Below are 15,916 nucleotides of genomic sequence, written 5' to 3'. Positions count from 1 at the left end.
TTTATGTTGTCAGGTTTTTCCATTTTGTTAGGTAGGAAGTAGCAGACTTTTCAGTTGGTTGAAGAGGCAATTTGTGGGCAGTTTTGCCCAGTCAGGTGAAATAATACTCCATTAGAGCCACTTTTTAATTCCACATGTCCTTTTCTCCTAACATTACCTTGTGATCTAACTTTTGGATTTTTTTTTAGCTTTCCAAGGACACTTACTGTTCAGTGTACACATAACTTTGCATTGCAGTAAATGTCTAACTCTCTAAAATGAACATTTAACCTGCCACAGGTTCTTTACCCAGATAGATGCAGTAAGTAAAAATAATAATGCAGCATTTTGGAAGAAAAATGTGCACACAGCTAAACTTCAGTGATGCTGAAATGTCCTGTCAGACCGTCATAGTAATTTCTTTTTCCCCTTTGAAATGTTATTTACTGACTTTCTATCCCTTCATCTTGTCTGCTGTGCTTGCAGGACAAAAGGGCTTTCTGCACCTGCATATTTCCCCTCCCCACAATTTCCTGACATTTTTATAGGAATTTGGATTACAGGGATGCCATGCCAAGCAGACGGAGGCGGCAGCAGCACACTGGTTATTTTTGCAGGGTGGAGTATTATATTTCTATAGGTGGGTGTCTCCAGAGCCTTACCTCAAACTCAGAACTTTCCTAACCCCTCTCCCCACCCCCAGATTCTCCACTTCTTCCTGCTCTGCAGCCAGAGAATCTTCCTGCAGGATATTTCGTTGTGATAAAAACAGGAGCAGGCTCCCAGTACTGAAGGGATTTCAGCATTTATTATAATAAAGAGAAAGGTGTAAAGCAAGGGGTACTGAAGTGATTTCAGCATTTATTATAACGAGAGAAAGGCCCAGAGCAAGGGGTACTGAAGTGATTTCAGCATTTATTATAACAAAAGAAAGGCCCAAAGCAAGAGGTACTGAAGTGATTTCAGCATTTATTATAACAAAAGAAAGGCCCAAAGCAAGGGGTACTGAAGTGATTTCAGCATTTATTATAACAAAAGAAAGGCCCAGAGCAGGGCCCGGGCCGGCAGGAGCGTTCCCGCCGAGGATGCTGCAGCGCCGGCGCTGGGGCTCCTTCAGCAGCGATGGCCCCGGTGGTTCCCTGGCTCAGATATCGCTTTTTATCCTGTTCTGTGTCCCTTGGGTTGGTTTCTGTGTGGATCCTTCATTTGCAGGAGGGTGTAAGGCGCTGGGTTGGCCATGGCAGCTGTGTCCAGGCTGGCTCGTGGTGCACTGTACTGAGGTGTGTTATCACAGAATCCCAGAATGATGAGGTTGGAAGAGACCTCCAAGATCATCGAGTCCAACCCATGCCCTGACACCTCAACCAGACTACAGCACCAAGTGCCATGGCCAGGCTTTTTCTAAACACTTCCAGAGATGGTGATTCCACCTCCCTGGGAAGAGCATTCCAGTACTTTGTTATTCTTTTGGTGAAAAATTTCTTCCCAATATCCAACCTATCCCTTCCCTGACATGGCTTGAGACTGTGTCCTCCATGCTACCTTGAGTACCCTATTTCTTATAACTGCCCTTTTAACCCCTTTTACAATATAACAACCAAACTAACAGTACATGCTTAACGAGCTATCAACTATTTTACAACAGTTTCTAACCTATTTTTAACATTTGTGTGCTTTGGATCCCTGCAGCAGCAGCAGCCTGTTCTCACACATGGGTTGGCAAACCACTCCAGGTCTGTCCTTTTTTGCCCCACAGATGCTGGCAGGGACCTTCCAGGGTGACAGCTTATGGCCACTTGGTGCATTTTGATGGAGCGTGCACTCGGTTTGACCCTGTCCCAGCGTTAATGGAATTGTAAAGGCTGACTCCTGCCTGACCTCTCCTTGCAAACAACCCTCACCCTTGCCCTTCCTCCTCTGCTCCCAAGAGTTGCTCCCAAGGCAGTCTGGAGTGCTGCAGACTAAAGCAATTGGGGGAAAAAAAAAAAAAAAGTCAGCATGGGGCCACCTGTCCTTCCATAGTCCTGGCTGTGAGAACAGTGGGCATTTGTTCCCTTCTTCACAGGGAGCTGCTCTTAAATGCCTGTGTGCACACAGAAAATCACACGTTTTCTTTCCAAGGAAGGCCCCTGCTGAACAGCAGGCAGGTGTTGACATACTGCTCTGTGATTTTTTTTTTTTTAGGTGCTGTTTGGTTTCTTTAAGAGGGAAAAAGGGGTACATCTGGAATTGACTGTTGTTTAGGTGAATAATGTTAATCCCATTGAGTGCTAAATCAACATGTAAACTAATAAAAGTTCTGACTCCAGACTAAAATGATTGGAATTCACTCCTTTAGTCACCTTCTGAAGTCTCTTTAGCCCTAACTGTTAATCTCATTACTGTATGTTACTCCTGGACTTAAAGCAGTTCATTATAAAGTCTGTGCTTTGTGTTTACCAGGGTGACAGGGTTAAATTTAAATTCAATTCTTACAGGCTTTACAACTGCTAAATAGTAATCTTGAAAAGCTTGCATGTAAAATAGATACAGAGGCTTGCTCTCTTGATTCTCCACGTTAAAATGCAACTTTTCTCATACCTGTCCTTTGCAGCTTTGATGTTCACTGTGGGAACCCAGAGGAATTCTCCTCTGGCCTGTTTTGTTTGCTTACCTTTACAGAAGTGTCACTAAGGGGCTGGGTTAAGTATTTTGACCTACTTCAGGCATCACAAGGTTCTTTTTTTTTTTCCTTTCTAAAGCAAAGATTGGCTTTTCACACTGCAGGACCACACCTTTCCCTCTTCCAGTAATCAGCCTTTAGCTGCCTCTCCCATGGAGAACTCCTGAAAGAACTTGTCTGCCTTTGCCTGGGGCCAGGAGAGGGGAAGGGGTGGAGGAGAAAACTCTTCTGCCATTGACAGGCAAAAGACCTGGAGCTTTTGAGGCTGTGGGATTTAGCTTCCCTTTCTCACGATATGCAAAACTCTGCCAGGATTATGGGACACACTGGAATGCATTTTTTTCCGAGGACAGGCTGTGAGTTAGTAGTACCAGGCAGTTGTGAATATAGGGGGATAAGGCTGGCATACTTCAGTGGATTATCTACACTTTGTACTTCCTAAAAGTATGCAGGAACTCTTGAGTGTTGGGAGCAGAAAGGCTTTCTGTGTTTGAACAAAGGTCTCTGCAATTACAGATACCAGCTCACACAGAGCAACTTTTGTTCCCCAGGACTGAGAAGGAGGTTGAAAGGGGGAATGAAATGTGTTGACCTACCAACTACTTCCTATCTCTGCTGATCTGGGGCTGGGAGTTGTGGTTGATTTGTGGAGGCAGCAATAATGAGATCAGGCAGGAAGGGCATTTGTGTCTCTCTGCAACACTTGAATCTTTCAGTGTCTTCAGATTGTATCAGAGAATTGCTTCATGAATCGTAAAATGGAGAAACTTTCAGAATGGAAGGTATAGCTGCTAATCACAGCCCACCTTGTGCTGTAATAGACCAAGAGTGAACAGTTCTTCAGTTCTTTACTCAAATCCAACCCAGTAGTGGCAGTTGTGGTAGGACACCTTTCCAGTACTGCTCCAGCTCACTGGAGGCAGAAATTCTAGCACAGCGGGTTTGCTGAAGATACAGTGCCAAAATAATTGATGATGTAAAAGGGCAGCATTCCTTTGCTGCCATTCTGGAGTTGTGCTAGCAGCAACATGGGGCTGAACAAATTAACTAGCCTTGTAAATGATGTAAAGTTAGCTCTAACCTTGTGTCCTGCACTTGTAATATCCTTCAGTCTCTGGAGGCATTGATCACATGTTTATATTGTGGTTGATAGCAGCTTCAGTCTAGACCAGTTTATATAAATTAGTGGCTTTATCTGATTTTGCGGTGGTCAGAGGCATAACTCTTCTTGTGCTGTGGTGAAAGTCAGGCTTTGGCCCTGCAGTCAGGACTGGGGCTTTTGGCACTAAGCCAGCCTTGCCTTAGTCCAAGAGCAGCAAAACCCTTTCCTCTGACTCCCCTCCGACCTCGGGACTGGCCTCATTAGCAGATTAAATCCAGAGTTAAAGGATCCAGAGCTAATCCTCTGGGAGCAGAGGATGCAGTGCCTGCCCCTCCAGCTGAAAGGATTTTCCTGAGGTCAGATAAGGAGTTCTGTGACTCCAGATCGACAGATAAGGTTTGTTTTGCAAAAATCCATTAATAAATCCTGGGAAAATCTGCACCAAGTGTGATGTCACAGCCCTTGCCTACTTTGAAGTTCATCAAGAGGAGGAGGGCACGTAGAGTGATCATAAGTCTCTTCTTCCCTGTGTCCAGGGGCAGGATCCTGCCCTGCAGTGTCAGGGATGGCTTTCCCATCCCACCTGCAGTGTCAGGGATGGCTTTCCCATCCCACCTGCAGTGTCAGGGATGCCTTTCCCATCCCACCTGCCTCCCTGGCTGCTGCCAGCCCGGGGTCACCCCGAGGTAAGCACAGGCAGGATTATCCACCTCCCCGGGCACCTGCCCTCACCAATTTTCTGGTCAGTAACTCTGTGAGAGGAGAGCGTGTCTGGTGCAGCAGGAACAGGCAGGCAGGGGAGGATGGTGAGAGATGGAGAGGGGGAAGAAATAAGGGCTGGATTCTTTCCAGGATGGAAAAACTGTCTGTCCAAGAATTTATCCAAAATGCAAATTAAATATTTCTCTGTCCACCACTGAGTTACAGTGAATGGGTGGTGGTGCAGCATCCTGACAGGCTGGGAAATCATGAACACAGTGCCTCTCCTTATTCCTTCTCATTTTCCTCTGTCCAGACAGGAATTTCTGTGTCTGTTGGAGTCATTCTCTGCTTCCATTTGGGACACACTTATTGCCAATTTAGACTTGCAGTTAGAAAGGAAAGAGGAGACTCTGAGCCCCATGTCTACATTTGAAAAATTGTGCTTCCTAATAAAATGGACCATTTCTGAAACCACAGCTCTGGGCTCCTCAAGGGTGCAGAGCCCTCGAATCCCAGCTGGGCCAGGGTGAAGTGATGTTTACTGAGCAGGGAATAATATTCCTTTATCCCAAGGGTTGCATCCCAAGGGAGGTGAAGAGCCAGTGTTTGGGTAACTGGAGCTCCCAGGGCAGCAGCAAACAGCCCCAGGAGCAGAAGGGTTTGTTCAGGAGCACTGGGAGATCATCACTAATGGCACATTTTGCAGAAGAGGGTGAATACAGGAGGGTGAACGCAGAACTGAGGGGTTTGTAGCAAATCTCAGGAGGCAGTAGGAGAGTAAGGACCCAGAAAACCTCAGAAACATCAGGAAACTGCTGTATTGCCTATGCAGCAAGACTATAAACCAAGCCCTGCCTAAAGATGTTCAGCAGCAACAGAAGCCTCAACTGTGAGACAAATGCAGCAACTCCAGACTTGTCTCGCTGTAAGATCTGGTGTCCTGGGAGGCTGGGGGGAAGCCTGTGCCAATTCAGTCTGGCCAGATGGAAGAGAGAAATTTAAAGTCTCATATGATCTCATAGGAGCAGTCAAGCTTGAATTTGGACCAAAAGCACATTGTATTGAGTTCTGAGTTTTATCCATCTGTAAAAAGTAGCAGAAATGACGGCAGGAGCCCTCACTTCCCACTGGGTCATCAGGGACCTCTCACAAAAGAATGGTCTTTTATTTACTGCCTTTCTCTTACACAGGCTGAAGCCTTCACCTGAGTGTGGACAGTATCAAAGACACGAAAACTTCTCATGGAAAGAAGTCAGTGTTGAAATTAATGTTGTCAGCAGGATAAGCAGCAAATTCTGTCTTCCCCAGATGGCCCAGATTTTTAAGGGGGTCACCTTGCAAGACTTGCCTATAGGATATTAAAGGTCTCAATGAAACTGTTGGGGCATAAAAAAATAGTATATCCAAGAGTTGCATCACAGACAGATGTTCCTTTGACAGGTCATCCTTTGCTTAACTGCTCTTCCATGTATATTTCCTGACATTCAATGCACCAGAGGTAACTCCTGGGAATAGGAGGCTGCATGGATGTTTGAGACAGATTGAAGTGAAGAGTGAGGGATCTACTTTTTATTTAGCAATAGCAGAAGCACTGGAGTATTAGATATGTGAGCACAGTTTCCTGCCTTACATGCTCCTTGTCTGACACCTTATTTCTGTTCGTCTCCTCTTCCTGTCCTACCTTCCATCACTCTTCAGCAAGCCACTTCATTTTTTAGTGTGTGCATTGATTAATCCAACCCTGCAAAGAGGGTGAAGTTCACCAGGATGCAAAACTCTGTGGGCATCAAACTCGATGTTTGCAGCTGACATTTTGTGGTGGTTTTTTTTCCCCTCCCCTTTCCACAGAGGTTTTTCCTCCCCCTTTCCATGTGGGTTGTGAAAGGGAGAGCAAAGTTGTGCATGTGCTTGCAGCTGAACAGTATTTTGTAAATACTTCCTGAGAGCTTGTGAAATTTCTCACATGTTCTTGATTTCCCTTCAAGTCTGCAGTGTACACATGAAAAATATTCCTCGGTCTAGCCCTGGGATCAGAAGTGAGTAAATAACCATCAGTTTTACAAGCTTTGAGGAGATGCCAAGCCCTGATGGCCAAGGGTGATACACTGAGACTTTAGAAGCCAGGCCAGTGCACAAGCTGCAATTTCAGCCATATGCTTTCTTATAGTTTTTAAGTGTGATCACAGCTTTTTCCTTGAAAATTACTTCCCCTGAGATAAGATTTCCCATGAAATGGCTCTGGCATATTTATACACACTCTGAAGTTTCTGGTTAACCAGATTTGTTAGTGCTCTGGAGAATTTGAGGATATAAATCTTATCAGTCTGGGTGTGTTCGTGTTCACAGATGTGCCAATGACATGGAAATGGGATTAATTGTAAATGTAACTTGTTTAGGAAGTGGTTGAGGATTTGGGTACTTCTGCATTTTAGCCTTGCTGGGGTACACTAAAGAGCTCTTTGACCCTGCCAGAGATTAGTTTTACTACCAGTTATGAGATAAGCTTAGTTAGTCCTTAAAAATAAGCATGTTAAAGCTCCCTGCCAGAGATTAGTTGTGGGGTAAGAATACTGCACACATAATTTTTTTTATGTTTATCTTGCTGTTATTAAGTTAATTGCAGGGATTGAGCTATAAGCAGTGATGCAATTCAGACCTTTTTCTTTCTGTTCTTTCAGCTTTGGGAAAACTCAAAGATTCTTTATCTTTGAAGTGTGAGTGTGCTTGTTTTTAACCATTAAAAAATCAATATACTGGTCAGATTCATACAGACTCAGTACACAGTAGTGTGAGAAGGAACTGTAATTCTGGATCACATGTGCTTGGAAATAGCACCATAATTTTGCATTTTCAATGTAGCAACCATTTTTTCTCTCTCTTTTGGATCTTGCTCTTAGAGTCACAGAACAGTCAGCTGATTGCAGTAACATGCTCCATTCAGTAATTTATTTTTTTGCAGAACAACAGTGACTCACCATTTATAGCATGATAAGTGCTGAGAAGACTTAGTTGAAGAGCAAAAACCATAGATCAATTCATTCATAGATGTCTTCAGTAACAGAGATGAAATTATATTCCTTCCAGTAGCCTTAAAAGAAATAGCAAATAAGGTTGTGTACTCAGAAAAAATATTGTGGTTACATCTGCTTAGCTGCAGATTAATGTTTGAAGGGCAATGGTAGAAGCCCCATCTCAAACTTGATGGTTTTGCCTCACTAGAAAGAATTGTATTGGCCAAAGCCCCATGATGAACCTGGTGACTTTTCAAGTTATTTCTGTTTGTGACCTCACTGATGGTGTAGAAATGCAGATAGGGTTGGCTGGTTATGTCTCATTTTAAATCAGATCCATGCTCCATTATTTGAATGTTTGTTCTATAAATATTCCAAATTTTCTTTGTACAAGAAGCAGTGTATATTTCTTATTGTGTTAAAAGGCAGTGGCAAGTGAAATCCTGCATATAGGAGCTGCAAAATAAATTCATGCTTGAAATTTTCAGAAGTCTTTTTTAGGATGAACACTTGTTTGAAATGCACCTGAGACACCAGGCTGCAACCAGCATTGCAAGTAATTACTAGGCTGAAAAAATACATTTTACTACAGAGCAGACTTAATCTCCATACATAAAACAAGAAGTAGAGAACACACCAGATATTCAGGAAAGTCTGTGGTTTTAGGATAAATTTGTCATCCTGTACATGTGTACAGCAAAAACAGGGAGAGATTTGAAATGACATGATGCAGAAAAATTTCCAAATGTTCCATATACCAGTCACATTAGGCTTGAGATTTGAGTTTTTGTTTTAGCTTGTGTTGCTTGTAAAGAATCTGTAAACAGAGGATCAGCAGTGCAACACAGGTCCCACTTGATACTCCCCATGTAACAGAGAGTCATTGCTTTTCTTAAATGAAGCAAAACAACAGCCCTGGCAGTGAAAACATCAAAGATTTCCATCAGACCGTTGAAGTCAGAAGCATGTTTTAATTATTTTAGATATGAAACAGAAGCAGTTCCACTCTAACAAAAATTTCTTGCTACAGATCATCCTGTGGGGTCGGACTGAGAAATGCCTGAAGGAGACCACAGAGGAGATCAGGATGATGGGGACAGAGTGCCACTACTTCATCTGTGACGTGGGCAATCGTGAGGAGGTCTATCAGCAAGCCAAGGCTGTCAGGGAAAAGGTCTGGGAGAAATCTGCCTGCGAGCGTGCCACCTTGATTTTTTTAAGATTTTCTAAGTTTTCTGATGTTTACATTCTTGTCACGAACTTTCTCACACCCTTTATGTAAATAACTCATTGTTTTGCATTCTTTTAGAGAAGAAAAGAAATTTGATGGACTGTTGGTTTGTCCAGTGGCATTGGAGAGGTGGCACTGTCAACCTCCCCTCCACTGTCACTTTTGGAAATCTATAAATGTTGGAGTCAGAAATTAAAAGCTCTCTTTTTACCTTAAAAGAGCACCATGTCCACACTGTGTTATTTCATGTCCTATAGTGAATATTATATATTTTATATATATATGTGTGTATTGTAGAGTATAATCCACAGATAATAAAAGTCTGCCCTTAGCATAGTTCACCCTGGAAGTTTCATGAATCATTTCACATATATCAGTGTTAAATAACAGCCCCCTCTAGAGAAAATAACAATGTATTTGGGCAATTCTGGCTATTCAGCTCTAATGGAAATGGCTGATTTGTGGGGAGAGATACCTTTGGTCACAAGTTTGGTTTTTTTTGCAGGTGGGTGACATCACCATCCTGGTGAACAATGCTGCTGTGGTTCATGGGAAGAGCCTGATGGACAGCGACGACGATGCACTGCTCAAATCCCAGCACATCAACACCCTGGGACAGTTCTGGGTGAGAGAAGCTCCTGTGTCCCATGTAGTCAGAGTTGGTGTCTCAGTTTGGAAAGACAGGTGTCTGCTAAGGAGGGCAGGAGCCTCCCCTGAAATGGAGAATGTAAACCCCCACCCTTCAAATTGCTATAAATTTTAAATTAACAGAAAAATATGGGAGCAGGGAATCACAGTTCTTTACTAAAGAAGAAAATAAAAATAAAATAAGCAACGCAGTTAAACCAAAACACCACTGACAGGGTCAGAACACACCCTGACACCCTGTGGGTCAGGGTGCTGCAGCAGGGCCATTGGAATTGTGGCTCAGCCCTCCTGCAGTGCCAGGGGTGGTTCTGCTGGAGCAGGGATCCTGGAGAAGGTGCAGTCTGCCTCTGGAGATCCAGGGGCAGAGGCAGCTGCTGCTCCTCTGGGAAATCCAGTGGAGAAGCCATGCTGGTGTTCCAGAATCTCAGATTCTATCCAGGTAGGAATGCTTGGCTCCTCCCCCTGGGCTCACATCTCCCAGTGGGATGCTGTAGCTCTTATCAGCCATGCAGGGACATTCCAGAGCCTGTTATCAGCTGGTGTCCCCTCCTGAGGGAGGAATACTTGTGGAAGAGATGAGGAAAACTGCCCACTTGACAAAAGACAACTTCCACACAGATGGTAATAGAATACATCTTGCCTTGCAGTCTGGAACAGTTGGGAAGGAAAGTGACAGATTATAGCCAGTAGATCTTTCTAAGGGATGCTTGGTAAAACCAGTATGTCTTGAAAACAAGAGAGAAAAAACAATGTGAGGGGGAAAGGTCAGAGGAAAGAAGTCAAAAATAAACATAGGTTTTTTTCAGTAGTACTCAATATTTGATACTCTTTATTCCCATTCTCTGATTTCCAATAAAACATTTGATGTCTTTGTCAAAGCCTGAGCTCACAGAGGAGTTTCCTGTATGGTGATGTGAAGGGAACATCAGAGGAGTGTGGGGCTACACACACCACACACTCCTCTGGGAAGGGAGCTGTGAAACTCAGTCCATTTTGGATCAGACAATATAAATGAAAAAGAGCTTCTTGTGATCTCATCACTTAGTTGAAGACTTTATCCTGTAAAAGTTCTTAAGCATAGAAGGCACTGTCTTCATGGCCTTTGTCTGGGGGTACTGCTTATATATGTGCTAGGAAAGACTTTTGTTGTGTTTCTACACAAAATTTGCTCACTTAGAATCTCAGAAAATGACAAAACAACGAGGTCCTCTGCCACTGCTTTCCTTACATAATGAACAGGAACACTTGGGCTTGTTGTGTCTGTGTCACCTTATTTTTTTCAGTCAGTGCTGTTTTTGTTGTATCACTGCTAAGCAAATATTTTTCTTCTTTTCTTCTTTTAACTCTCTTATTCTTCAGACCACCAAAGCATTCCTGCCAAGGATGCTGGAGCTCCAGAATGGGCACATTGTTTGCCTGAACTCTGTCCTGGCCTTGTCAGCCATCCCTGGTGCCATTGACTATTGCACCTCCAAAGCCTCATCCTTTGCTTTCATGGAGAGCCTTACCCTGGGGCTGCTGGACTGTCCTGGAGTGAATGCCACCACAGTCCTGCCCTTCCACACCAGCACAGAGATGTTCCAGGGCATGAGAATCAGGTCAGTCCAGGGGAGCTAGAATAAAGCATCTCATTTTAAATGAATCATCAGAATACACTCCTAATTAATGCTTCATTTAGTTAAGAGAATTTGATGTCTCATTTGGCTGCCTGGGAACAGAGGGTCACTTTAGGCCACCTGGGAGCCATCAGACTGGATCCTTCAGTGTGCTGGGATATTCCTGCACCACCCTGTGCTGGGGAAGACATTGGCTGCTGCTGAGAGAACTGGAAGCTGATTTTCCCTGCATGTGTTCAAGCCATACCAGAGAGGGAGGGGAAGCCCTCTGCAATGGTCATGCAAAAGGACCAGTCTACAAATGACTTGAGAATTAACAGTACAAGTTCCTTCTGTATTCACTGGAATGCTTAATCCTTTCCCACTGAAAGGAATGACAGCCACTTACTGAAGTGAGACTGTCAGTACCTCCTTTTTACCCCTGTCCAAGAGAACAACTAGTGGCTGTCCAAATTAATCTTTTACAATGGGTAAAATAACCTTTAATACAGATTGTGCTCTCAGTCAAGAAAATCTGCAGTGTCAAGCTATTGCAGGAGCTGGGAAAAGCCTTAGGATTGCTGTTAAAAGCAGTGGAGGAAAATATTTGTCTTTCACCTGTCAAGGATTTGAATCAAGCAAAGAGAAACAGAGAGTAAAAGGAAAAGAGCCATCACTGAAAAGGCAGCATTTGGTATTGGTTTGCATTCAAATTAAGAAAAACCCTGAATCAGGGCTCTGATTACTCTCTGCCACTTCTCCCTGAGGGCACCACCATGTACATTCTTAACTGTTTAGCTAACCCAGTAGTACCAGTTGGAACTGGGCTTTCTGCTTTTGGGCTTTTTTGGCTGGAACTGGAATTTCCTGCCTCTTAGAGACATGGCCTGTCCTGGGCATGTTTGAAGGCCAGCAATAACTTAGAGTAGCAGGACTTGGACAGTGACACCTTAAAGGAGGAGTTTGGTTCACCTGAGATTATTTTATTTTCTCTGTTCAGGTTCCCTAGTCTTTTTCCTCCTCTCAAGCCAGAGACAGTGGCCAGGAGGACAGTAGAAGCTGTTCAGATGAACCAAGCCTTCCTGCTCCTTCCATGGACAATGCATGTCCTTGTTATCCTAAAAAGGTGAGTATTTCCTTTGCCCAGCAATAGCCTGGCCACTAGGGAAGGCTGGTTCTGTGTCTGTTCCCTGAGGCAAAGCTCAGGCTGACTGGAACTGCTCTCTCATCTCAGTCATGGAGGCAAAAGGGAGACACTTTGAAATTCCCTTTGGAGATGTTTTCTCTGTATAACCCCTTATGAAACCAGTTTCATTCCCAAAATTTGGATTCCTGAGGTGAAAACTGGATTTTTGTCTAGGGAATTTCATAATAATTAAGTAACACAGGTAGTTTTGATTGGGATTTATTAAGTCACTTGTTGGACTGCAGGCTTTTTATTGTGCAGGATTTCTGAACCATAAGGCCTGGACATCCCACCTGCATTTAGAGAGCATTGCCTGTGTTACATCAGTGAAACTGTTAAAGCAATATTTTTGTGTATGATCAGCCCTGAAATTTTAAGATCCCTAAGGAAAAAAATAATAACTTCATATCCTGGAAGAACCACAGAGAAAGGACATTGACCATTGTGTTTCCATGAGAGTTTGCACTAAAGCCTTTGGAAAAGCTGCTGCAGGCAGGAACTGAACCAAGGCAATAGGACTTCTGTGGAAAATAATTTCAGTATTGCATTTCAAACAAGAAAAAGTAATTCACTGTAAGTGCTTTGCCCTGAATGTAAAATTTGGAGTAAAAAGTTCCCAGAAATTCTGTCAACAAGAAAAGGAGCTGTTCCATTTTTTTTGTAAGAATTAATAGGTTATTTTCCATTATAGTAGCTATCAGGAAATTGGGTCTCTATCCATTCCTTAGGATAAGGAGTCCACATGCCTTGCACAACCAGATGGCAGGTTAACCAGAGAATTCTGGTTAAATCTGCATATATCAGAGTATAAAATATATTATATAGTATATTATATAATACATTATATATATATATTATATTTAGAAGGAATAAAACATCTTGGTATCTTCCAAGTTACAGCTTTTACAGACTTTTTGGACAAATATTTCTGTAGAGAAAGAGTGACTGGATGGAAATTTCTCCTTGTAAGCCTCTACAGCAGGAAACTGATGCCAGTTCTGTAGCTGTTTTTTGAACATTTGTGTATTTATGTCCATAAATGCATATTTACATATCTCTCATTAGAACAGATTGAGGGGTTTGTCTCATCTGCTCATTTTCTTTCTGCTTCCACACCAGCATTCTCCCCCAGGCAGCACTTGAAGAAATCCACAAGTTTTCTGGGAGCTACACCTGCATGAACACTTTTAAAGGACGAACATAGGCTGGCACCAGGACTGCTCTGCAGTGAGCCCAGCACAAGCATGAAAATCCTCCAGGACTGGGAATCAGCAAGTCTTGGCTTTCAGCCTGTTCATGTGACTTGTGCTGCTCTGAGGCAACACATTTCTTGCAGGTCATATCCATAGTAACATGACCTTTGCACAGGATTGAGTGAGTGGACTGTGGACCCTTGGAAAGAAAAACAGAAAGTGTGAAATGTTTCTATGATGTTTAATTCTTTAGAGTTCAATTGTTCAATCTACTCATAGTTTTAAGATGTGATTTTTGTTTCTTAAGTGTCTGTGGGCTGTCTCAGTGGAGAGGCAGCACATCCCATCCCAAACAGGTTTTGTGCCCTCTCTCAGAGGAACTGCCACTGGTTTCATTTCAGCTTTTTGAATGGGGAACTTCAGAATTACTTGGAAGAACTAAAAGATGTGGACATTTCATGGACGCTTCCTTCTCTTTCTTCACTTCCCATCCCATGATGAAGCTGTTCCCAGCACACACTGGGGAAGGAGCAAACCATGAAGCAATGTTTTCTTTGCTAAAGGCCACCCAGGACTTCACTTTCTGGGCCCAAAAAAGCTGTTGTACTTCCCCTGTGGAGGCTGGACAGGAAGGCTCAGGTAGCAGAGCTGAGAGTTTCAATGGTGGAAGATTCTTTCTGTCCCTGAACTCATATGTGAAATTGTCATTCTGATTTTTTTGGTTCATTTCTGATAAAATATAAATATATTTTTAGTGTTAATCCCAGATTGCCACACATGTAGGCAGCAGCACATTGGGGATGAACTAAATCTAGAAACTTAAAACTAGAGCCTGCTTGTACAAACATACATTCACTGACATAATCCATGCAGAGGAAAATCCTTTATATCAATCTGCACAGTGAAGTGGAATAATGCTCTAAGAGACAGTGCTGTTGTGCTCATGAGATGTGAAATTTGGGAGCACATTTAGCAAAGACCTGATTAAATGCATTTTGAATTCATCTGGGAACAAACCCATTGTGCTTTAGGGACATTGAGTCAGGCACTGATCAGCCAAAAGTGATAAATATGCTTGGACTGAGGTGCCAGAAGCAGCTAGACATTATTTATTTTTGTAGTGAAATATTCTCTTTGACAGCCTGGGAAGGGCAGCGCTGCATTCCTGTGCAAAATGCAGTGAGCAGCACATTGGAGCACTACTAACAGAGAAATTAATGTAATTGCAATACAGGAAGTAGCAAGTCCAACTGGAGACACCTGAATAAAGTGCCTCAAGGATGGATGTGTGATTAAAGGAGTGAATTTAAGGCTCCTGACTCGAATTTCAAGCTTTTCTGTAGATGTCCTGTATGGCTTGGGGCAAAATGCATCATCTGCAGGAGCACCCTGACCTGCAAAGCAGATATTTCTAGTGTTTCCCTACCTCAGAATTGCAAGTCTGACTACCTAAATGTCTGTCAAAAGCTCAGCAAATTCAAATGCAACATGTTATAGAAAGGAAAAGCAGTGTTTGTTCATAGACCAAGAGGTTCTATACAAAAATTTAGATGAGGAAAAAACCCATATGCAAAAAAAAAACAACCAATATATCATCTGCTAAAAGACTTCTGAGCACAGCAGAAAAGCTGTGAGCTGTGCTTAAAACACTCCTCTGGTTCTGCCAGGTAGAGTGGAGACCTGCAACTGAGAAGTAAAGGTGTGAGTGTTCAAATCAGGTCTGCCCTTGCTGCAGACCATTGGGTTTCTCCTTTCTGGAGCTCTCCAGGAGGAAGGTGCTGCCAGAAGTGTTGGATTCGCTCTGCCTGGGTGAGTGTTTGGAGGGGCTCTCCTGCCTGAGTCAGTGCAGAGCAGAGCACTGTGACACCTCTGGACATGCTTCTCAAAATGCAGTTTTCCTTGGAATTCCTGGATGTCTGAGGCTCTCTGGAGAGGATGAAAAGAAACTTCAGTCTCTGTGATTTTGAGACCCACCCTAATAGATGCTTCCAGCTTTATCTTTTTTCAGTTTTTTTGAGAAGCCCATCTCACTGAAAAGTCAAGTGCCATGTAGGGAGAATCCTTTCAGGATCCTTCAGGGTTCCTTCCAGATCCTTCCAGGATCTGCCTGGAGTACTGAAGGTACCAGCTTTATCAGGAGAGGTTTGGGAGAGGAAGATATGGTGATACCAACTTCTCCTTGTGCTCTCTGTTCCATTCCAGTTTCTCATCAATCCCAGCTGGGTGTGCCAGGCTTGTAGCTGCAAGTGCAATCAGCTGTGCTGAAAGAGCAGTGTCCCCTTGAAATTAAACCTTTATGCTGAGATTCTGTTCACTGATGACTTCCTAATGCAAAAATGAGGTACAAGCACACTGGAATCCACATCCATCCCCAAATCCTGTCCCTTAAATAGATCTGCTCTTTCCCTGCAGCACACAGAAGGTGTTGCCTATCTCCAGGGTTGCCTTACACACTGAATGCTGTTATTTCTTTGTTTCTGATGAATATAAAAAGTCAGGAGTAGCTGAGGCTCATCCTCTCTGCTCTCACACACACACACAACTCCCTCTGCCTTCCCTCGGGGTCCCAGATGGGACAGCAGGTCAAATAGCAGTCACAGTGGGGGA

General features: G+C 43.3%; 1 protein-coding gene across 1 annotated transcript in view; it reads left to right on the top strand.

The window, feature by feature from the left end:
• The window catches only part of DHRS3 (dehydrogenase/reductase 3), a 29,041-nt gene extending 14,902 nt beyond the window's left edge, over nt 1–14,139 (top strand). Inside the window, exons 2-6 of the mRNA XM_084220166.1 lie at nt 8,487–8,630; nt 9,193–9,312; nt 10,695–10,933; nt 11,931–12,056; nt 13,236–14,139. Of these exons, the coding sequence (XP_084076292.1) occupies nt 8,487–8,630; nt 9,193–9,312; nt 10,695–10,933; nt 11,931–12,056; nt 13,236–13,320 (714 nt within the window). The 3' untranslated portion in view covers nt 13,321–14,139. The remainder of the gene's footprint in view (nt 1–8,486; nt 8,631–9,192; nt 9,313–10,694; nt 10,934–11,930; nt 12,057–13,235) is intronic.
• Nucleotides 14,140–15,916: the final 1,777 nt, after the last annotated feature.

The sequence above is a fragment of the Fringilla coelebs genome (genome assembly GCF_963513975.1).
Source record: "Fringilla coelebs genome assembly, chromosome: 22".
NCBI lineage: Eukaryota > Metazoa > Chordata > Aves > Passeriformes > Fringillidae > Fringilla > Fringilla coelebs.
Note: the sequence above shows the minus strand (reverse complement) of the source record. Positions and strands in the feature narration are given on the sequence as shown.